The 23,430-nt window shown below is 46.2% G+C and overlaps 2 protein-coding genes across 2 annotated transcripts; both read right to left on the bottom strand.

Moving 5' to 3' along the window:
• Positions 1-2,636: 2,636 nt before the first annotated feature.
• On the bottom strand, positions 2,637-13,445 carry URAD (ureidoimidazoline (2-oxo-4-hydroxy-4-carboxy-5-) decarboxylase). Its single transcript, XM_025462631.3, has 2 exons — positions 13,184-13,445; positions 2,637-3,851 (listed from the first exon to the last, which is right to left on the bottom strand). The coding sequence occupies exons 1-2, from the start codon at positions 13,365-13,367 to the stop codon at positions 3,505-3,507; spliced, it is 531 nt and encodes a 176-aa protein (XP_025318416.1). The 5' UTR covers positions 13,368-13,445; the 3' UTR covers positions 2,637-3,504.
• Positions 13,446-21,546: 8,101 nt separating this feature from the next.
• On the bottom strand, positions 21,547-23,028 carry LOC112669485 (dynein light chain roadblock-type 1-like). The gene has a single exon (XM_035720494.2). The coding sequence runs from the start codon at positions 22,166-22,168 to the stop codon at positions 21,854-21,856; it is 315 nt and encodes a 104-aa protein (XP_035576387.1). The 5' UTR covers positions 22,169-23,028; the 3' UTR covers positions 21,547-21,853.
• Positions 23,029-23,430: the final 402 nt, after the last annotated feature.

The raw sequence follows: 23,430 nt of genomic DNA, 5'->3' as shown, positions 1-23,430 counted from the left end.
TCCCGGAATCCAAACTCCCCATTCCCCTCCTCCTCACCCCCCTAAATAGTACCAGAACAATCAGGTTCTGTTATTGCCACAGTTCTGACTACTTTCTGCATCCTATTTATTTCTCTTTTTCGCAGACACCTGCTAACTGCTGTTTATTAGTTTATTGAATGGCGAATTTTCCATAAATTCCATCCCATATTTTTTGCCAGTTACCAAAGAAGGTATCCATCCACTCCTGTCCAACAGTAAATACTTTTTGAAAAGAGCTATTTTTTAAAATTTTTATTTATTTATGATAGTCACACACAGAGAGAGAGAGAGGCAGAGACACAGGCAGAGGGAGAAGCAGGCTCCATGCACCGGGAGCCCGATGTGGGATTCGATCCCGGGTCTCCAGGATCGCGCCCTGGGCCAAAGGCAGGTGCCAAACCGCTGCGCCACCCAGGGATCCCGAAAAGAGCTATTTTTGAATTGGAACTGATATCCTAAGGCTGATCCCTGGAAATGTGTGAAATTTAAGATGAGTAAAGAAATTTATATAAAGAAATTGTGTTGTCTTTGCCCCCCCTTCCCTTACTTCCCAGGACAGTGTCCGTGTACATCTTTTGGACACCTAGACCAAAAAGCTGGCTTCTTTGGGCAAATAAAAGGAGGCCCCCCATTCAGCTTCTTGATTACACACGTGAATACCAAGCTCGAATTGGGCTCGTGAATTCCTAGCGGGAGCGCTCTCGGGTCTTTTTTGCTCCTTTTTGCTCCGAGCACCAGCTGGGTTGGGCTTGGCCGTTTTAAGAGGGAAGTGAAATGTGGCGAGAGAGTCCCCCCCACCTGGGAAACAGGTGTGCTTGGAAGGCCTGAAGGGCTAGGGAAACTGAATTCAGCTCCCGTCTTTCCACTATTTTTAGTATTGCTATTGTGGGCTGTGTGTGTGTGTGTGTGTGTGTGTGTGTTTTAACGAATTAGTATGTAAAGTATTAAATTATCCACCTTAGAATCCGTGCCAACCACTTCTGGGACCCCAGATACTCGCTGGGCGCTCGGGCCACCACATCGCCTTGGCCGGTGCACACAGAGGACCCAGACTGTCGCCGCCCGTCTCCGCGGTCCAGGTTTGTCTCCCGCATGCGGCGCACCGGAGCGCGGAAAGGAGAAACATCTCTGCCAGGCCATGGCCAGCAGGAGCCCAGGGCGCGTTGCTGTGTGAGCCAAGATGTGGCCACAGAAAACTGCCCTCCCAGTCCTTGGCAGCCACAGGTGACCCTCCTGCGAAAGAACTGCCTCCGCCTCTTTGCTCCTACTGGAGAAAAAAGCAGGAGCTGCCAGTGGTTTTTGCCAGGGCCTCTAGCCAGCCCGGCGCCCAGGACCCGCGTCCTGCGCCTGCCCGTGAGGCTACAAGAACTCAGGAGCCTTGGGAAGAGGCAGTGCTCGGCCAGTTCTTCCTCCCCTTCCACGTCCCAGCTCCTGTGAGGGGGCGGATCCAGCGCCTTCCCCCACCTTACCTCCTCCTGCAGAAATAAACAATTTTGGACAAGCTTTGAAATGTAACTGTGACTGAGGACACCCAGGTCGTGCCTGAGAGGTCCAGATCTCCTGTACGCTCAGTCTAAAATTACAGCTGGAAGTCTTCCCTGGGAAAGCCTGGCTATCTTAGGTTGAGCACATTTACACGGAGGGTCCAGACTCTGCAATGGGGGCTCATTTAGCTCAGCTGGACTCATCCTAGGGTTGGACAGGGTCGCTTGAATATAGTAGATCAATGTGAGTCTCAGGCCCAGCCTGTGGCACTTGTATCCCGGGCCGGAAAACTGAGTCAAGCAGCGGATTTCTCGTGTGTGTCAGTAAAAGCCCCAAGTTACCCGGGCTAAAGTGAATGGGGGAGTGTCTAGCCCCAGGCCTGATGAGGCCCACCCTGGCCTTGGGGTCTTAGAGCACAGGAACCGAGTCTTCAATGTGCCTTTGTAGTGTGCACCTGGTCTTCTTGCATCCCGAGGAAGCATCTGGCACAGGCCCAGGCAGAGGAGGCCCTGGCATTAGTCTACAGGGATGTTGGTAGCCACAGCTCACTTCCCTGGCACTCCACCTGGCCCTTCACCCGCTTCTGGCCTTCTCCCTTACCACTAGCACAGAATGCCTGTGAGGTGGGAATGGGATGGAGATTCCTTGATTAAAATACCTGGTGTGGCCAGAGTGTGAATCCAGCCTCCAACCCAAGGCATGCTTTTTAGGAAAACAAGGTTTTCTTGCTGCTTGTTGCTGCTGCTACTCTGGATCTGGGTTGGTCACTAATAGAGATTCCAATCTTCAAAATGGCCAGATTCTGCCTTCACCTCTTCCCGTTTTGTATCGAGGAGGATGAATGTGGCTTGTTTCTCCTCTGCCACCAGAAACTTAAGGAGGACCCTTTAGGACCTGAACGATAGACCTTCCAGTGTGGGGGGATGACAGAGAGCGTGTGTGATGAGCTCCTTCTGCATGAGTGGGCATTCTGGCCCTCAGTGCAGACAGCTCTGGAACCCCAGAATGGCCTTAGGCCAGAAGGATTTCAATGTGCGCCATTTCCCCCTATTACCTGCTTTATCAGCGAGGTGGAAGGTGGTTCTCATCTTCACCTGGGGAGGCCAGGATACCCAGCAGTACTCAGTGAGTATTATTAAATTATTATTTATTTCATTTTTAACTTTTTAATGATCTAATGCCCCCCCCCGGGGGGGGGGACGACAGCCTGGAGTTCTGACAATCCAACTCTAAAGGCCCGATCTCTGGGAGAGTCCCAAGGTGAGGGGCGACCTGTTGGAGGGTCCCAGAGGCCGCCGGCTCCCGACTTTCAGGCTCGTCCACCTTGGAGACACCCCCACTCCCTACCCTCTCTCAAGAGCGACTAAGGCAGCTACTCCGCCTGCCCCCACGACGCCTCCCCAACGTTGGCCCACCTCGAGGCTCCCTCCCGCCCAGCGACCCCCACCCGCGGCTTCCCCGCCTGGGGAGGATCCAAACCAGTACTTTGCTTTTCTCGCTCGGGCTCCGGCTCCCGTAGGCGCCCCAGAATGAGAAAACTACGTCTTCTCACATGTAAAGGTCGGGCACAGCAAATGAGGTGGGAGAAGAAAAAACAGACAAACCGCAGTGGCATAAAAAGATTCCTTTTCTGAAAAGAAAAAAAAAAAAGGATTCCTTTTCTGGCCTTTTTTTTTTTTTTTTTTTTTTTTTTTGCTTTGCAGCCGGGCTTAGCAGGAGAGGATGCGGAGCCAGAGAGGCGAGCTGGATGCGGGCTTTGGAATCCACAACGGCTGGTGGCGTCAACGGGCCGCAAAAGGAGTGAAGAATTGAAGCTGGATAAACCGGGGGCAGACACGAACCTGTGTATTTGGCAAAGCGTGTGCATGTGGGTGGATGGACAAAAGGGCACGATGGCCCCAGTCCTCCCCTCCCTTTGTGCGCGTGGGGACGCCGTTCCGGGCCTGCGCCCCTCGCTCCCAGCGCGTGCGACCGGCGCGGGGGCCGGGCCCGCGGCCGCTACAGTCGGGCCGGGGGGGTGCCCAGGAGGTCGGCGAGTCGCAGGTGGCCGATCTTCTTCACCTCGGCCAGGGCGGTGCGCAGCTCCTGCGCGGGCGGACAGCGCAGCCGGCGCGCCAGCTCGCGGGGCACGGCCGCCCGGTGGCTCCGACGCGCGGCGAGCACGAAGGGGAAGCCGAAGCGCGCGCGGTACTGCGCGTTGAGCTCCGCCAGCCGGAGCCGCTCGTCCGCGTCCAGGCTCGCCAGGCCCGCGCCGCTCTGCTCCCGCCGAGACTCGGCGCTGAGCGTGCCCTGCTGCAGCTCGCGGCCCGCCAGGTCCGGGTGGCAGCGCAGGATGCCCTCTCGGCCTGCGGGGAAGCACAGACGGCGGCGGGACTCGTCAGCGCGCCCGGGGAGGGCGCAGGGCCGCGCGCCCTCCCGCCCCGCCCGGGGAGGCCTCCAGGGGGCGGCGGGGGTGCCCACTGCCCTCGCCCTCCCGCCCAGCTTCGGCGGCCTCGGCCTGGACCCAGGGGCGGGGCGGGAAGTGACAAGTTTGTCCTTTGAGACCTTGGGGCAAGAAGAGCGGAGGGGAGAGGCCGCTGGGCCTCGGAATTTACGACTTGCTCGGGAGGGAGCAGGGACGCGATAAGGAGACCGAGCGTTTCGTATCTTTTCAAAGTCCTTTGCTCTCAAGGGGGCTTTGATGTCGGAGAGGGCCGGACGCGAGGGCCTGAAGACTTCCTGCAAAAGCCACGGAATGGGTTTCGTTCTGTTCCGTAGGAGAGGGGCGGGGAGGGGAGGAGAGGGGCGGGGAGGGGAGGGGAGGGCCGGGGGGCGGGGGGCGGGGGAGAACATCCACGGGGCTTGCCAAATAAATGTCCAGGATTTTGTGATCCTAAGTGTGAGTTTTGCGCTTCTGGAATCAAGCATCCGAAGAGCCGTCCAGATGATTAACTGCAAAGAAACCCATTTCCAGCAGGAATTCCACAGCCCTTTAAAGGAAAGTGGCTTTCCTCCTTTTAGGAAAGAAGCACCCACTCACCACCCACCCTGTCTGAGATTCATTCCCCTGCTCCAACAAGTAGGTTCCAAAGACATCACGGAGAATAACTTGGAGTTTTCCTGGAAGGTAACCTCTCAATCTCCCAGGCCTAAAATTGGAACCCCCTGGTGTGATACCTGAGATTTTAAATCCTAACCCAAGGAGTTTCCCTGAGCCCTGGCCAACCATTTTGCTTAGCTCTCTAAAGAGAGAATTCAAATCCTCAAGACTGGGCAAGATTTCAGATATGGTAAGCAGACTGCCGTAATCTGTACAATGAGGGTAATGACACCTGACTTGCTGAGTAGCTGTGAGGATTAGAGACAATTCATTTCCCTAAAACACAGTGCCTAATGTCAGCAAACATCCAATAAACAGCCATTATTATTAGTCGTTGTAAACATTGTAACTGGACTGTGGTGCAGCTGGGAGCATCCGACTGTGGCCCTGGGAATAGTCAGGAGCTCTGCTGGAAAGGGACATCATTTAAGATCTGCTTTAGTTATAACATAAACCTCCCAGCATTCAAACCTTGTAGTTTCTGCCCAATTAAAGGATGTTGGGGATGGTACCATCTAATGCATAGACCGTGGCTGGGGGAGGGGGGTGAACAAGGGGGTAGGGTGGGTGAACATCTAAATTTAAGAGAGTTGGGGAGCCCCCGTGGCTCAGTGGTTTAGCACCACCTTCAGCCGGGGGTGCATCCTGGAGGTCCGGGATCGAGTCTCATATCGGGCTCCCTGCTTGGAGCCTGCTTCTCCCTCTGCCTGTGTCTCTGCCTCTCTCTCCTTCCATGTGTCTCATGAATAAATAAATAAAATCTTAAAAAAAATAAATTTAAGAGAGCATTCAAGTGGGGCGCCTGGCTGGCTCAGTGATTGAGCGCCTGCGGTTCGGCTCAGGTCTGGATCCCAGGGTCCTGGGGTAGAGTCCCACATCAGGCTCCCTACAGGGAGCCTGCTTCTCCCTCTGCCTGTGTCTCTGCCTCTTTCTTTCGGTGTCTCTCATGAATAAATAAATAAGTAAAATCTTTTAAAAAAGAGAGAGTATTCAGTGAAGGTTCGGTTTAGATTAGGTGACCTGCCCAAAGTCACTTAGCTTGTAGCTCAAATGACAGGCAACTTGGGGGAACTGGCTGCTCTTCGAGGGTTAAGGAGTGCTTAGTTAAACGAAACTCGTGTCACCAATTCTTCCACCTGTGTAACACATTATTTTAGATCCCCTCTCATGTGCATGTCCCTGGGGCGTTGGAAACACTAGGTGATTCTTTTCCTGCGGCTGGTCAGGGTGGGTGAAAATGAAGGTGCTGAATTCCCTACCTGCACTCCCCTCCAACCCCTGGCCCTGGAGGCTGGCGGTGCCCTGGAGCCCCTACCACACCAGATCTATTCCGCACCCACGCGCACAAGCCCTGGGCCCTCAAACAGCTGGCTGGGGAATGGGGAAACCGAGTCCTGGGCGACTCTACAGGTCTGGACAGAGGGCTCACCTTGGCGCCTCCTCCTTGCATATTCAGGTTTTCAAAGCGATCTGTAGGCAAGGGGGGCTGAGACCGGTCTTCTCAAAGACTCCCTCTCTCTCAGCTTCCCTTCCCCCCTTGTTTCTTATTCTCTAGAGGCCCAGCTTGAGCTTAGGGGAAGTAGTAAGCTATTGGTGGGTGGCGCTGGGGGGGAGGGTTGGGGGGGGTGTCCATCCCCCTAGGGCCCCCAGCAGACTCCTCTAGTTGACTGCAGAGCAGGAAGGCCATGGTGCCCAGCGCTGGTCCCACGGTGTGCCAGACCTGCCTTGTTCCTCCTTGCTTTTGCACCTCACTTCCCACTCCCCTGGGTTCATCTCCCCTCTTGAAAACACCGCCTGGGGTTAATGTTTGCCCAGGATTGAGCCCTCGTTTTACTCTGTTTGTGGGGAGGAGAGAAGGAAGAGGAGAGAAGGGAGGCCCAGAGAAGGGCAGAGCAAGGAAAAGAAGAAAACACACACACACACACACACACACACAGCTACAAATAAAAAGAAAAGTGCAGGGAGCCTGTTACAGGATGGTGGCTCAGAAAAAATAGAACCTGATCCCACCTGTCTGGCCAAAAACGCCCTCTTTATTGCCCCACACCACTGACCCCATGAGTATTACCAGGGGTGGCACTGAACCAGCCCCACTCGGGTGCAGCGCTAGCTAGGTCAGTGGAGGGACCTGCGGTTCACAGGACCACTTCAATGCTGTCTATTCTTCAGTCTTTCCTAAAATCCTACTGCCTGTGCCATTGGTATGACACATGTAGGGATGTAGGTGTAGATGCGTATTATTTGCTCTGACGACAAGTCATGAATCTTTGCATCCAGGAGAGTTCCTGGCACAGAGCTGACACTCTATCTCAACAGGAGAACAGGACAGACAACAGTGGCCACTGCAGAGTGGGCGATTGGCAAGAACCCTATTACAGCCCACCAGCCTCTTCTTTTCTTTGCTCAGTAGGAACTAGTGCGTTCTCCCGCATGGCACAATGGATCATCTGTCCCTTCTGTTGTGCTCTTGAAGCCAGCCCCTCTTTTCATCTCAAGACTACAGTTTCAAGCAGCCATTTCTCCCCCTACTCCCTGCACTCCTTTATCCTCATCAACACACAAACATGTCTTAGAATCACTCATCCCGTCGGCAAAATTAACACCCACTTTGATTCCCTCTTTTCTCTACTTTCTCCCTATATCTCTGCTCCTGCTTACAGCAAACTCCTCAAAGGAGTTGTCTACTTGGTGTTGCCTCCTTCCTCACCTCTATTTCAGGTTTGCTCTATCAAGATTTCAGCCCCACCTACCACACCTGTGTGCACTCATCAAAGTCATGGATGATGTTCATCAGATGTCTTGCCCAAGCCCAATGACCAGTGCTCTGTCGTCTTCTTCTTCAACCTCTTGAGAGAATGTCACATGGTTGTTCCTCTCCCCCTCTTAAAAGATGACCATCACTTGCATCCTTTCTCCACTGTTTCTTGCTTTGCCAGATCACTAACACTGAAGTACCCGGGGACTCAGTACTTACAACTCTTCCCTTCTCTATTTACACTGATGCCCAGATGTTCTCATTGGGTCCCATGTCTTTAAATGCCATCAGTTTTTTTTTTGGGGGGGGGGAGTTGCTGGTTTTTAAAGATTTTATCTATTTATTTGATAGAGAGGGACAGAATGAGGGGGGAGGGGCAAACAGAGAGAGAGAGAGAGAGAGAGAGAGAGAAGCAGACTCCCCTCTGAGCAGGGAGCCCTGATGCAGGAATGCCGTCAGTTTTTTGTGGACACCAAGATCCAGTTCAGCCTACAGTTTTCCACTGAGTTCCTTTGTTATGGTCCATATGGACACTAATATTTTCTTTTTTTTCTTTTTTCTTTTTTTTAATTTTTATTTATTTATGATAGTCACAGAGAGAGAGAGAGAGAGAGAGAGGCAGAGACACAGGCAGAGGGAGAAGCAGGCTCCATGCACCGGGAGCCCGACGTGGGACTTGATCCCGGGTCTCCAGGATCGTGCCCTGGGCCAAAGGCAGGCGCTAAACCGCTGCGCCACCCAGGGATCCCATGGACACCAATATTTTCATCTGGGTGATTACTAGGCACCTCAGACTTAACAAACTCCCATCTTGTCCTCTCAATTCTAAAGTTTTCCTCATCGTAGAAAATAGCACCACTACCCATCTAGTTACTCAGACTAAAAATTTAGGAGTTACCCTTAATTTTTCTTTGTTTTTGACCTTCCTTCCCCCCAAATCCATCCAAAAAACCTGTTGAGGGGCTCCTAGGCAGTAGACTCTGTTAAGCCTCCAACTCTCCGGGTCATGAGATCCAGCCAGAAGTTAGGCTCTACACTCATCCAGGAGTGTGCTTGAGACTCTTTGCCTCTCTCTTTGCCCTTCCCCCACCTCTCTCTCAAAAATAAATAAATAAATCTCTTTTTTGAAATAAATAAATCTTTTAAAAAAATCTGTTGAATCTAACTCTAACATGTATTCTGAGAATCCAGTCGCATCTCTCCATCTCTCCTGCTCCAACCTTAGTCCAAATGAGCATCTGCCCTCACTATTACCACTACCACAGTCCCTCTACCTGACCTCTCTTTCCTTATATCTTTATATTTCACTATTCTCTGTGTACCAGGGCTTCCTGGTACAATTCCCAAATGCCAAAAATCTCAGGTTCCTTTTCTTAGATGGCTTTCTTCTAGATCTTAGACTGCTTTCTTCTCATCTTTTGGTTTTAAACGCAAATGTCACTTCCTAAGAAAGACCTCTTTGATTACATATTTTCTTCCAATAGTTTCTAGGACCTGAGATTATCCCATTTATTTATGTTAATCCTGTCTCTTTTGACTAGAATGTAAACTCATTGAAGGTAGGCATTTGTCTTGCTCTTTGCTCTATCCTCAATGCCTGCTACAATTCCTGGGGCATAGTGGACACTTGACCAACACGTCACTCTTAGAAAGGAGTGCTACATGTTTTTTGATTGAACACATTTTAATAGCCTCTTCTAAATACCTTATAGTCTCCAGTTCAGGGAATTATTAGTATTTTTTAAATTTATTCAACAACTATGTTCTGAAACAAGTAGTAAATAGTAAATTATGGCACTATCCAATTCTGAAATGTCACAAGGAGATGCGTGGGGGTTTTTTTGCTCTTTGATTTTTATTTTATTATTTTTTTAAAAAATATTTTATTTATTTATTCTTGAGAGACACACAGAGAGAGGCAGAGACATAGGAGAGGGAGAAGCAGGCTCCCTGAGGGGAGACCTATGCGGGACTCCATCCCAGGACCTTGGGATCATGGCATGAGCCCAAGGCAGACGCTCAACCACTGAGCCACCCACGTGCTCCTGCTCTTTGATTTTTAACACAAATCGGTACTGAATTGGTTGATTATTGGCTGTGTGTGTGTGTGTTTGTGTGTGTGTGTCTTCCCTTTACTTTTGCTGAGTTCCTTGCCCGGAAGTCAGAAACCGATTGGGTCAAAAGGGTATTTTGCTAATTAGTGCTGGAGTTGAATATTAATCCTAGGCTGCCACCTACTGACCAATAGTCATCATAGCGCAACAGAACTGGATTGTCACCCTTGGTTTACTCTAGAAACAAGATTTTGTTTTTTGCTAATGGTAGAGGGTTTTCTTAGATCATGTATAAAACAAATCCTTGATCAGGTAGGTCACTATCCTGAACTTTTCTTTAAGGTGTCTTTTAGTCTTAGAAATCAGAGACTTCATGACACCCAGTTTGTTACCAACCATGCAAAGATTAAAGCTAGACTATTCAGTGAATCCCATTTTATTTGCTCATTTAAACAACCAAACAGGGATCCCTGGGTGGCGCAGCGGTTTAGCGCCTGCCTTTGGCCCAGGGCGCGATCCTGGAGACCGGGATCGAGTCCCACATCGGGCTCCCGGTGCATGGAGCCTGCTTCTCCTTCTGCCTGTGTCTCTGCCTCTCTCTCTCTCTCTCTCTCTCTCTCTGTGACTATCATAAATAAATTAAAAAATTAAAAAAAATGTTTAAACAACCAAACAAGGCAGCCCCGTGGCTCAGCGGTTTAGCGCCACCTTCAGCCCAGGGCCTGATCCTGGAGACCTGGGATCAAGTCCCACATCCGGCTCCCTGCATGGAGCCTGCTTCTCCCTCTGCCCGTGTCTCTGCCTCTCTCTCTCTCTCATGAATAAATAAATAAAATCTTTCAAAATAAATAAACAAGCAAACATAGGATCTGGGACACCAGGCACTACACTAATTGAGTAAATTAGTGAATGAATAGATGAAACCCCCTAGAAACTGTTTCTAGACTGTTCTGATTCTCTAAAAATGTTTCAAAAGCTGTTGGGTTGACTACCAGGGTTTTGAATCCCAGTTCTGCCACTTTCAAGCTGTGTGCTCTTAATCAAGTCATTTAATCTTTCTGTGCCTCAGTTTTTCATTTGTAAAATAGGTATAATATTTGTTTTATAAGATTATTATAAGGATTAAATGATTTGTCAAATGTAAATTGCTGAAAAAAGTGCCTGAAACACACCAGTAGTAACAGTTAAATACATGTTAGCTATTGCTATTATTAGTGGCATGTGTAACATCATCTTCATCATAGTTGTTGTGTTAGTTTGAAGGGATTAGATATAGTGTAACCACCCATACAGCACTGAAGCTTTGCTCCCAGCTGCCTAAGAGACTGTGGACAGAAAAGTAGGTTCCACCCACAGGGAGGTTCCTGTACGGAACAGTGTCTAGTGCAGAAGCAAACAACCCCTCAACTTTTTGTCCCACTAACCTGCCATTAAAGATACTCCAGGGGGGATCCCTGGGTGGCACAGCGGTTTAGCGCGCCTGCCTTCGGCCCAGGGCGTGATCCTGGAGACCCGGGATCGAATCCCACGTCGGGCTCCCGGTGCATGGAGCCTGCTCCTCCCTCTGCCTGTGTCTCTGCCTCTCTCTCTCTCTCTCTCTGTGACTATCATAAATAAAAAAAATAATAAAGATACTCCAGGTAAAACGTGTGGGGAATAGATACTAGAATCCATCATTTTTCAAAATCATTTTATGATCTCATCTTCTAAATCATTCAATTCTTATTAAGTCCTAGTATCCTATCTACCGAGTGATGTGGGGTTCTGACATGGGCCAGAATACTGAGTTAGGAGAGTTCCCTAACTGAGTTAGGAGAAGGATCAAGCACAAGCCTCAGGATGGAGGTATTGAATGCCAATCCCCAAATCCCACTTTGCTCAGGGTTGTGATGGATTTAACCTTCTTTTAAGATTTATTTATTTATTATGAGAATAAACATGTGAGAGAGGGAGAGACATAGGTAGAAGGGGAAGCAGGATACTTGTGGGGAGCCCAATGTGGAACTCAATCCAGGACCCCAGGATCACACCCTGACCTGAAGGCAGACGCTCAACCACTGAACCACCCAGGCATCCCTGATTAGATTTAACCTCAACTAGACCTTAACTAACCTTCACTAGAACCTCTGCTCAAGCTAATTGGAGTGCCTACTGGTGGGAAAGAAGACAGAAATAGGGAAGTTTTAATTTTGTGATCTAAGTTCCTGGCACAGTGAACCCTAAATAAATGTTGAATAACTGGATAAACCAGTGATGACTAGATTTAAACTATCCATGCAATACCTTCCTTTCCCAGCCCCACCACCCCTCAGCTATTGAGATAGACGACGGGATTCTCCCTTTTTTTTTTAAACTTGATATAGAAAATATGCCATTCATAAGGCATTCATACCCTTTAAAGATCCTTTCCCCTTTGGCCTAGAAAGCTTTCATCTGACCTGCATTTTCCTGGCAGACATTTTGAACATGGGCTCTGGTGGCTCCTTGCTCTTTCCAGCTCACTCTGCAGGCTGAGGCCTACAAGGGGAGCCCCTTTGCTCATCAAGCGGGGCTGACCATTCCTGGGAGTCATCAGTCACAAGGCTGTGCAGCCCCACTATTCCCTAAGCCCAGTGGCAGAGCTCAGAAAGGCCCCAGAAGTAGGCGACTGCCAACACGGTCCCGACATTTCTGTCACTTTGATTTTATAACACTCTGCTCCCTTCTTGCCTAAAATAATTAAAATGAATTCCTTATTTGGGAGACATTCATCTGACAATCAGAAAGAATTCCAAATGTCAAACTCTGGACAGATAAGCAAGAGTCTGTTTGTTGGCCTCGTAATGGAGAAAAGAGTGGCACTTCTTCCCCCCGCAACACACACACCAGATCTCTGTGGAAAGCCCCTCTCTGAAGGCAGCCCTGGCCCCTCACCTCCCTTCAGGCTTTTCTGAAGATATCAGGACAGCCCAGGAAGCAGCTCTGACTCTAACCTTCAGTGTCTGAATCCTTGTGAGGCTGTGAGTCACTTGGGGTTAGACTAAACCTCCAACTCCACCTCTCATCACCCCACACCCACAAGTGTCTCTTTTTCTCTCTCTACCCAGAGGAAATCAGCAATTTCTTTCCCTTTCTCCAGGGGAATTCCTTCAGATTTTTGTCTTTTCCCCTTCACTCCCTCAGGGAGTTGCTGATCTGAAAGTTTACTTTCCTCAGCAGTCCAGTCCTGACTGGCCCTTTCTGGTAAAAATGTCAGCCATTTGCTCTTTCCCTTGGGCTCCTGAGATATTCTGATACCGTGATGTCTCCTCTCTTGCATACGGGACATTCCCAAAGTGAACATACTTGGCTAAGAGAAGGTGGGCCCTTAGCCTGATCCTTGGCTTCTGAGCGGCTGTGAGGCCTGAGGAGACGAGTGCCTGTTTCTCTTTCTTCCTGACTTCATAGCTTTACTATTTAACAGTCACTTTACCTGAGCCACCATATGTCTCTTTAAAAAAAAATATATATTTTTTTTTAGGTAGGCTCCATACCCAGTGTAGAGCCCAATAAGGAGCTTGAACTCACGACTCTGAGATCAAAGCCTGAGCTGAGACCAACATACGTCTTGAATTCTACTTTTGGCCTAACACCCTGCAAGTGTCTGACTCCCATTAATTACATCTGAGGAAATTAAACCTTACAATAAAAATTTCCAGTTGGTATATCAATGATAAGCAGCTAGGCTAAAATCTTTAAAAGCATTTTGATGAGCATATTTGAAATCCCTTTGGAGAGACTCTCAGCGTCTCATGCTGAAGCCTTCCTTACCTGACTGGGGAAGGGCATCAATGAAGTCAAAAAAATGCTTCTCTAAATCTTCCAAGTTGGAGAATGGACGCTGGGACCAAACAGCAGCCGCGATCAGAGGACATCTCTCAATGACGTTCCCAAACACATCCACAAATTCTCCAAAGTCCATGGAGTTGACCTTCTCAATGTCCATTGCTTGCATTCACCCGGAGGCAGCGGAATGTCAGCTCCCCTCTCGAAAGTGAGCGAAGCTGACTCTACTCACCAGCTTATATTTGCTGAAGGCACAATCTGTTTTCTTTTTTTTTATGCAACATCAGCTTGGCATGTTTTGAATGCCTCTGGCAGAAGTAGATCCACAATACTTGTGTAATGAGCAAACACAGGCTTAAAGTTCTAATCCAGGGAGTGGAGATGTCTACGTGGGAAATGTTTCCCAACAAACCGTTCCTGCAAAATCGGGACGGACCCTATTTCTCTGTGGGCATTGAAGCCAGAGAGACTTCTGGTGTCATTAACATTTTATGTCAGTGGTATCCCAGGAAGTTTTCTCTGGTAGCTCCAAGACAGGTCACAAGTCCACCCACATGGAATTTGATTTCTCATCTGCTGTTGCTGGAGAGGTGGTCAGGTGGTGTGTTTTGCCCTTTCTCTGTATTGCAGATGCTTAACACAATAGGTACTTCATAAATGCTCATTACACAGGATATGGTGTCTAAGAAATAATTCTACCCTGTTCTCAGTTGTCTCCCAAATACCATTATGTGTAACTTTCTTCCTGAATCTATATACACCTATCTGAAGTCACCTTGCTTATTATATTTACGTCTTTGCATATCATCTATCAGCCCTAATTCCATGAGCCTGGAGACCTGTGTCTTGTTTGCTTCTGCGTCCTGGGTGTCTAGAACCGTGCCCACGGTAGGCACCCAATAAACACCATGCAGTGAATTAGTTGACCGAATGACCACATAGATTAAATCTATCACCCTAATACCTTTCATGTACACTCAAAACAAAAAGTATTGTGGAAGATAAAGTCAAAGAAAAGGAAAGGTTAAAATTTTAAAATAAAGAAATCACTGCTGTTTCCCTTTAGAAAAAAAATGCAAACTTATTTCTAAACGCCACACTAGCTACGTGTTTGCCTCCATCTGAGTCAAAACTCAAAGGTAGCACAACCACATTAGCGTTAGTAAGTCAGTTACATTTGTCACTGTGGTTTATGAGAGGCGGGTGACAGCAATGCCCTTGACAATCTATCAGCAAGCACAGATTTTGTCCTACCTCTGTTTGTAGACATTTGCCAGTCAAGGTCCCTTATGACTACCTGGCCCAAAAGGTCATGGTTGACAGAGTGGCCAAGACTTCATCTCTCGAAAAGAAGCTGATAAAACTTGCTTTTCAAGGAAGTCAATCCAATGCCAGAAGTACCACCGTTACTGGATTGTCTTTGCATGTGAAGGAAAATACGTAAGATTAACACGTATATATCATGTACCTATGTACATGTGAAAGCACATTGAATCTTGTAGTGTGTACACAGTTTGGGACAGTAGAACACAGTGTGAAGAGCACGAACCCTGGTTAGTTCTGATCCTGGCTCTGCCACTATGATCCAACACTTGAAGAAGTATTGAACTTTCTGTTCTTCAGTTTCGTCTCTAAAATGAGGATAATAATGTATTTACCTTGTGGGATTTTGTGAAAGATAAGTAACTCTACAGACATACCTAAAATAGCTCCTTTACAGAGCACTACAGAGGTGTGGGCTAATATTTTCTGTGTCACTCTCAGAACCACAGAACTTTCTCCTTTTTCCTTTCTGCCATTGGAGTCTATTCTTGCCCATGCAGGCTTTACCGGGGATGCAGTTAACAGCCCAATATCTATTTCTTCCCTTCCTCCTAGAGGGCCCCACCACCCTGAGCCTTGACTCACTCTAGTGTGACCTGTGCAGTGTCTGCAACGTCCAAATAAGACTGTGGGTAGACAAGCCTGAGGGAGAGTCTGGCTGGATCCCCACCACTGGTCTGTCCAGGTTCCCCAGGCTTATTACCACCCTCTTCCCCAGACTCTGGGAAAAGAAAGGAGAACAGGAGCCAAGAGGAAGATCGTCCTGGGTCCATGGTTCAGGTCCCTCACCTCTATAGCATGACCCCTTACTATTTCCTGTTTTATCTCTCTCTGCACACTGAGGGTCTCCTACCCCCCACAAAGGAGCTCCTGCCTGGGGCTTGGAGCCTGGAGGTTCTCCATTCCTCCGAGCAGCAGGAGATAGATATCTGAATTTCTAAGTAGAGACTCCTTCCGCTCATGGCAATGCTGATACACAAGGGTAGGAAGGACCTCCCTAATGATATTACTACCTTTTTGGCACAGATCAGAGATAGACTCTTTTCTTTTACTATATCTAATGTGTAATAATGGAACTACAAATAACTTACTAACATATGAACCTTCAAGGCACAAAAAAATTGGGGCACCCGGGTGGCTCAGTGGTTGAGCATCTGCCTTTGGCTCAAGTCATGATCCCGGGGTCCTGGGATCAAGTCCCACACTCCCCCCGCAGGGAGCTTGCTTCTCCCTCTGCCTATGTCTCTGCCTTTCTTTCTGTGTCTCTCATGAATAAATAAATTTTAAAATCTTAAAAAAAAAGACAAACAAAAATTAAGGAATCATATAGTTGCAGACCTAGAAAAAATATTGATAACAACAACAAAATACAAATTACTAATGTGGAACTCAGCAGCTCATGCCACTAGGCTTAGCTCAGCACTCTGGGCTTCATGTCTGTTGACTCTCACCAATCAAATTAATCGAAGAAGTGACAGATGGTCAGAAGGTAAAGTAATTGTCAGCCAAGCAAAAAACTAATTTATTGAATAGTACACCACATAGAGGAGAGTTGCGGGATACACAAACTATGTATCAATAAAGCATTTTTAAAAGTGAAATGATATAAAGATGTAGCCTTATGATTTGTGTGACCATACCAGATAGAATTCTTATGTTCTGGTTGCTGAATATATTATATTTGATTTTCTTATAATTTTTCTCTTAAGAGACTTTTAGCTGAACACGGGGAATTTTTTTCTTTATGTAGGTAGGCTCCATGCCCAGCGTGGAGCCCAAACATGGGGCTTGAACTCACAACCCTGAGATCAAGATCTGGATGCTTAATCAACTGAGCCACCTAGGTGCCCCAACATAAAGAAAATTCTTCAATTGGCACAAATTTTTTCTTTCTTTCTTTCTTTCTTTCTTTCTTTCTTTCTTTCTTTCTTTCTTTCGTTGAAATATTGATACATCTGCTCCTTTCAACTAGGAGCCCTTAACATGTCATGAATGGAGCTTTCACGGGAGTGTTTTCCTAATAAGATGCCAGATAAACAGATTGTTTTCCTTCATATACATTTTTAATATGAGGCTGATTGAGAGTCGGAACTCATATAATCTTGCCGTTACCAGACTACTTTCATTAGCTGAGGACTGAGCAAGAAGCACTGACAGGAGCCCAGACCTTGGGTGTGGCTGTGAGGAGGCCAAGGGTGTGGTTCCAGGCCAGGGCCACACTTAGGACCTGTTTAGTGTGTCTAAAGTGACTTCACCTTCCTAAACCTTGGTTTCATCGCCTGGTCAGACTGCCCAGAACAACCTCCAACTTCACAATGTATTCAATGGGACGATACATGTGAAGCCATTAGCACAGTCTGCAATGCAGTATATTATCAATAAATGTCACCATACAGAGTTTATCAAAGGTTTGTTTTATAAGCTAGTTACAAAATGACCAATACTGGATGATTTTACCCATATGAGGTACCTAGAATAGTCAGATTCATAGAAACTGAAAGTAGAATGGTGGCTGTCAGCGGCGGAGGCAGAGGGAGTAGAGTGAATGTTTTGTTTTGTTTAAGGATTTTATTTATTTATTCATGAGAGATACACACAGAGACACAGAGACATAGGCAGAGGGAGAAACAGGCTTCCTGCGGGGAGCCCACGCAGGACTCGATCCTGGGATCCCAGGATCACGACCCGAGCCAAAGGCAGAAGCTCAACCACTGAGCCACCCAGACCACCTGAGAGTGAGTCTTTAATAGGACAGAGTTTCAGTTTACAAAGATGAAAATTTTCATCTGGAGATGGATGGTGGTGATGGTTGCACAACACTGTGAGTGTATTCAATGCCATTGAGCTGTGCACTTAAAAATGGTTAAAATGGCAAATTGTACCCGCACATATGTTATATACATTTTACCACAAAAAAATTCATCAAGCCTTTTATGCCCCAGTAAGATAATTTGGAATTTAATACATGTTAGACTCCTAGGAGCTATAAAGATGTGTTTTTAGGTGATAACTACCCCCCCCTCTTTCTTTCTGCCATCAAAGGTACTGGTGGCATAGCAGAAGCAAGTGTGAACACTGATCCATCACTTGTTTTTGACAAAAATGATAGTGGGAGTGGCAGCGGAGTTCGGATACGTGTGTTACTGGGAAAGTCATTCATGAAGAGCTGAGGGGAAAGAAGGAAGATGAGGAAGAAACACAAGTGGCAGAGGGGGTGAAGGAGACACAAGACAGATAATCACAGGCCTGGAACTCTGATAAGAGGTCACCCAGGATATCTTCCTGCTGCAGGCCAAACACCCCTAGCTGTTTTCCTGACTCCAAAAGATCTCTGGGAAACAGACACTTTGTTTTCTTTTCTTAAAGATTTTATTTATTTATTCTAGTGAGAGCATGAGCAGTGGGGGGTGGCGGTAGAGGGAAAGGGAGAGGGAGAAACAGACTTCCCACTGAGCGGGGAGTGGGGGGGTCAGGGGGACTCGATCCTGGGACACCCCTATCATGACTGAACCACAGGTAGATGCTTAACCGACTGAGCCACCCGGGTGCCCCTACTCATTGTTTTCAACAGGAATCCAGTCTAGGCTCATGCAACACTAAGCACAGAAGGTGCTCCCAGAAGAATAAACTCAAAAGTCAATCCCCTATGCAGATAAATGTACTGAGTAGAATCAAATGGTAAAAACCAGGTCCTAAGAAGAGGGCATAGACTGCCCTGTCAATGGTGGGAATGTGATAAATAATGTGCATTAAATGCACAATCTTTATCACAGTCAAGAAATAACTGAATACTAAATAAATAAATGTGAGTGATCTGTGTAGAGGATTATTCTTCCTTCTGATCAATAGATTGGCCTTTTCTGGGACGCCTGGGTGGCTCAGCAGTTGACTGCCTGCCTTTGGCCCAAGGTGTGATCCTGGAGTCCTAGGATCAAGTCCCACATGGGGCTCCCCGCAGGGAGCCTGCTTCTCCTCCCTCTGCCTGTGTCTCGGCCTCTCTCTGTGTCTTTTGTGAATGAATAAATAAAATATTAAAAAAAAAAAAGATTGGCCTTTTCTTTATTCTGTTAAAACTTGCCTTTTCAGAGGCAGGCTGTAGGAATGAGGTCGCGCCCAATGGACGGGATTAATTAAAATAAAGTCCTAGGGCGCCACCTACTGGTCGGTGGGAGGGGGCTGTGTGCGCAGGAGTAGGAACGTCTCTAAAATCAGGGCTGGTAAATTGTGTTCTTCCAAGTGTTAAAATGTGTAGTTTGGGCTGCCTGGCTGGCTCAGTCAGAAGAGCCTGCAACTCTTGATCTCGGGGTTGTGAATTCAAGCTCCACGTTGAGTGTAGAGGTTACATATAAAAATTACTTCTCCCTACGGTATGCAGTGGAGTGGTACTTCAGTAGAGGGGTTTGCCTTCTAGCCAAGGAGGGTCTTTGACTCAAGCTTGGCTAGTAAACTTCTTGATCTGGAACTTTGTACCTGGACTGGATTCACGCAAGGATGAAAAAGAGAGTGGGAACTCATTAGTCTCACAATACCAGCCTCTGACAAAAGTGACAACCAGTTTCCATTTCCTAGATCCCTGGAGCTGCATTGGCCCTTTTTCTCATGCAAACCTTGGTCTCTGGCCGTTCTGTTAGAACTGTGAACCATCCAGTCTCCTTTCTGTAAATCCTGTTGCTGGGAACCCAAATCTGCCTCCAGTGCTCACAGCCAAGACCCTTGGCACACACACCTGCACTGATTTGCAGTCTCCTCTCCCAAATTGAGTATTTCATCTGCTTTGCCTTCTCTAGAAAATCGTCTCTGTTTTGGTTGAATGATTCATCTTCATTTGTATATTATTCCATTGTGTTAACAGGAACTGAGGAAGTAGAGTCTCAGGCATTTGGTAAGCCCTCTTGAAGTACTTGACCAAAGATATTGGTGATCAGGGACGCCTGGGTGGCTCAGCCATTGAGCGGCTGCCTTTGGCTCAGGGCGGGATTCTGGTCTGGGGGGTTGAGTCCTGCACTGGGCTCCCTGCAGGGAGCCTGCTTTTCCCTCTGCCTATGTCATTGCCTCTCTTTCTGTGTCTCTCATGAGTAAATAAATAAATAAAATCTTAAAAAAAAAAAAAAGATGTTGGCGATCATAGGGAGGAGAAGAAAAGCAAGTTAACGTTAATAGGAATGTTCTCCTTTTCCTTCTGCTGAACTCATTTTTGTCAGACCCACATATATTCTGAATGTGACTTCACTGGAGGGAACCAAATAAATTCATTTATACACAGAATCACTGACACAGTACTCCCCTTGCTGATGTAATATCAAAGGAAGCAAAGAATACAATTTCCTTGAAAACCAATATTCTCTTATTCGTGAGCTTTATAAAAGTGGCATCATATTCGGTATAGACTTCCAGTTTCTCCTTTCTTTTAAAATAAAGTCAACATCATGCTTCTAAGATTCACTCATGGTGTTACATGGATTTTAAGTTCTTTCATTTCAATGATGTGTGAGGTGAATATACAATTATTACTATTTACTCATTTTCACACTGATGATATTTAAAGCTTTTTGGGTTGGATCGGATAATGGGTTCCCAGGTGTTCATTAATACTCTTTTACTTTAACATAACTTTTGTAAATGCCAAATGTTATATTTAAAAGGCAATATTCTCTGAGGAAAGAAAGCATTTAAAAACCTTATTGGGGGAAACAAAATTAGACTCTAATTAAGCCCAGCTCTTACCACAGATCCAGTTTTCATTTGGATCAGGTTGTGTCTCTGACATAACTATACTTTTTTTTTTTTTTTTTTAAGATTTTATTTTTGGAGCGCCTGGCTGGCTCAGACCCTCCTTGGCTAGAAGACAAACCCTTCTACTGAAGTCCCACTCCACTGCATACCGTAGGAAGAAGTAATGCTTCAAATCACAGTGCTGTTACTGTAAGAAATGGGAATTGATGCTGGATGGCCAAAGAAACACATGATCACTATAACAGAGCCCTTAAAAATAATACAACAAAAATTTAAAAATAGAATTACCATTTGATTTAGCAATCCTACTTCTCTACAAAAGCATACAAAAATACAAAAAAAAACCTGAAAGCAAGTTCTAAAAAGAGGTATTTGTATCCGCATGTTCACAGCAGCATTATTCACAATAGGCAAGAGGGGGGAGCAAACTAAATGCTCATCAATGGATAAATGAATAAACAATATATATACATACTGTGAAATATTATTCAGCATTTTTTAAAAAAGGGAATATAAACTGTAGCATATCACAACATGGATGAACCATGAGGGCATTATGCTAAGTGAAATAAGTCTCAAAAAGACAAATATTGTATAATTCCACTTACATGAGGTAGTCAAATTGATAGAGATAGTAGGTAGAATGATGGTTACCAGGGCTCAAGGGAGGGACAAAGGGGAGTTATTGTTTGGTGGGGACAAAGTTTCAGATTTACAAGATGAAAAAGCTCTGGAGATTGGTTGCACAACAATGTGAATATCCTGAAGGCTACTGAACTGTACACTTAAAATGGATAAGATGATAAGTTTTGTATGATGTGTTGGTTTTTTTTTTACCACAATTAAAAATAAATAAATAAATAAATAAATAAATAAGATAAAATAATAGTTGAACCCAAGAATAACCACAAGATAAATGTTAACAGGGGCTTGGAGACCACAAGTTAAATTAAGTTTCAATTTCTCCATAAAAAAATTAATATCATATTAGTACCTACTTCATAAAGCAGTTGTGAAAATTAAATGAGAGAATACCTATATCATTCTTAACACAATGCTTAACTCACCACAAGTGCCTCACAAACATGTATAGTTGGGAAAGTCCTCACACATGGCTAAGAACAAAAACACATTTGACAATATGGTTAGTGTGTAATCCCACTTATGAAAAAAACAAAGACTTCTGTGTGTGGGGTGCTGTGTTTATGTAAATTCATGTAACATAAGTACTTAAGAATATTTATTTATTTATTTATTTATTTATTAGCATTTTAGTTATTTTTAGTTCAAGAAAAACAGACTTTTCCAAGGGTGACAAAGTGAACTGAAGGTCAGATGGAAGGAAGCAGGGTGTGTGGGCTGCTCAAGGCTCTTGCTCCAAAATCTGGAGGCGAGGAAGAAGGTCCTAAGAATTCAAGAATTCTTAGAATTCTAGGTGACTGGACAACAGAGGGATGACTTTGATGACTTTGGGCACTGGATCAGTCTAAGTAGGCTCTAAGGTGATTTCCACCTGCCAGTTGGTTGACATGATTAATATTATCACTCTCAGGGGCTATTGCATTAAGGAATTCCTACACAGGAAGCCAAGAGAGTGGCTTATTCAGTTGGATCCTGAATCACAATCAGGAAATAGTTTTTATCTGGTGCAATCATAATTTCATTTTTCTTGGAGCGAATTTGAAGGAAAGTGAGGTCATTCTGGGGGTCAATTTCACGTACGGTGCTCCAGGCCTTCAAGATGAAGTTGTGCATGAGGTTGGCATACTGTGTAGTAGTGGGATTGTCCATGGTGCTCTTGATGGGAATGCCTTCTGTGTTCACCACCATGATGACCTGTACTCTCTTCTGGCTCTGAAGTCGCTTCAATGTCTCCTCCACCTCTGCCATTTCCAATCGATCCAGTAGCTCCATGACGCCAGCACTTAGTCCAGGCCTGGGACCTTTCCCAGAATATTTATTTTTTAGAGATTTTATTTATTTATTCATGAGAGACACAGGAGAGAGGCAGAGATTCAGGCAGAGGGAGAAGCAGGCTCCCTGTTGGGAGCCCGATGTAGGACTTGATACCAGAACCCCAGGATCACGCCGAGTCGAAGGCAGATGCTCAACCACTGAGCCATCCAGGTGTCCCACTTAAGTATATTTAAACAAGAAGATAGGAGAAATATACCTGAAACTTTAACAACATTTCCTCTGAAGAAGCAATTTGGGATTTGGGTTGGGTACATAAAGGGGAAATTTCACTTATTACTATAAGTAAAAATTTAAAACTCTTTCAATCTTTTAACACCAAGCATATTTTACACTTTAGCTTGAGTAGGTAAAATAATAATTGAATATATGTATTTTGTGTGTCCTGACTGTATACACAAATAGGAATTAGACTTACAACTTGGAATAAATTGTTATCTATTTACAAATTTCTAAAAATCCGAGTGAAAAGACATAATCCTTAAAATCAGAGGACCAGCCTCAGCTGAGTTCACAATCAGAGGGAGATGTGGCTGCAGAAAAATGACTGGAGAGACGCAACATTGTTGGCTACACAGATGGAAGAAGGGGACCACCAGCCAAGGAATTCCAGCAGCCTCTAGAAGTTGGAACAGGCGAGGAAACAGATTCTCCGCTGGAACCTCCAGAAAGGAATGCCACCCTGAATTTTAGCCCAGAAGGACATTTGCTGAACTGCTCGCCTATAGAACTGTGAGATAATACATTTCTGTTGCTTAAAAAAAAAATCCAAGTGAAAATAAAGAATGTTTATATTACAAGCCAGCTGGGTGGTATGGACAAGGAGGCTACAGATTTCATATATATATTTTTTTATTTATTTATGACAGTCACACACAGAGAGAGAGAGAGAGAGAGAGAGGCAGAGACACAGGCAGAGGGAGAAGCAGGCTCCATGCACCGGGAGCCCGACGTGGGATTCGATCCCGGGTCTCCAGGATCGCGCCCTGGGCCAAAGGCAGGCGCCAAACCGCGGAGGCTGCAGATTTCAATGGAGGAAGCCAGCACTAGAGGCTGGTGGAGCTAAGAAAGACCTGCAGTGTAAGATAGAGCTCCGGCCACGAAGCAAGGGCTTACTTAAATAGAAAGAAGCATCCCAGGAAGGTGGAGGGTGAAGAAAAGAACCACTGGAGGTGGGGATGCCCAAGACGTACCCACTGAAC

The sequence above is a fragment of the Canis lupus genome, chromosome 25 (genome assembly GCF_003254725.2).
Source record: "Canis lupus dingo isolate Sandy chromosome 25, ASM325472v2, whole genome shotgun sequence".
In the NCBI taxonomy this organism is placed as follows: Eukaryota; Metazoa; Chordata; class Mammalia; order Carnivora; family Canidae; genus Canis; species Canis lupus.
Note: the sequence above shows the minus strand (reverse complement) of the source record. Positions and strands in the feature narration are given on the sequence as shown.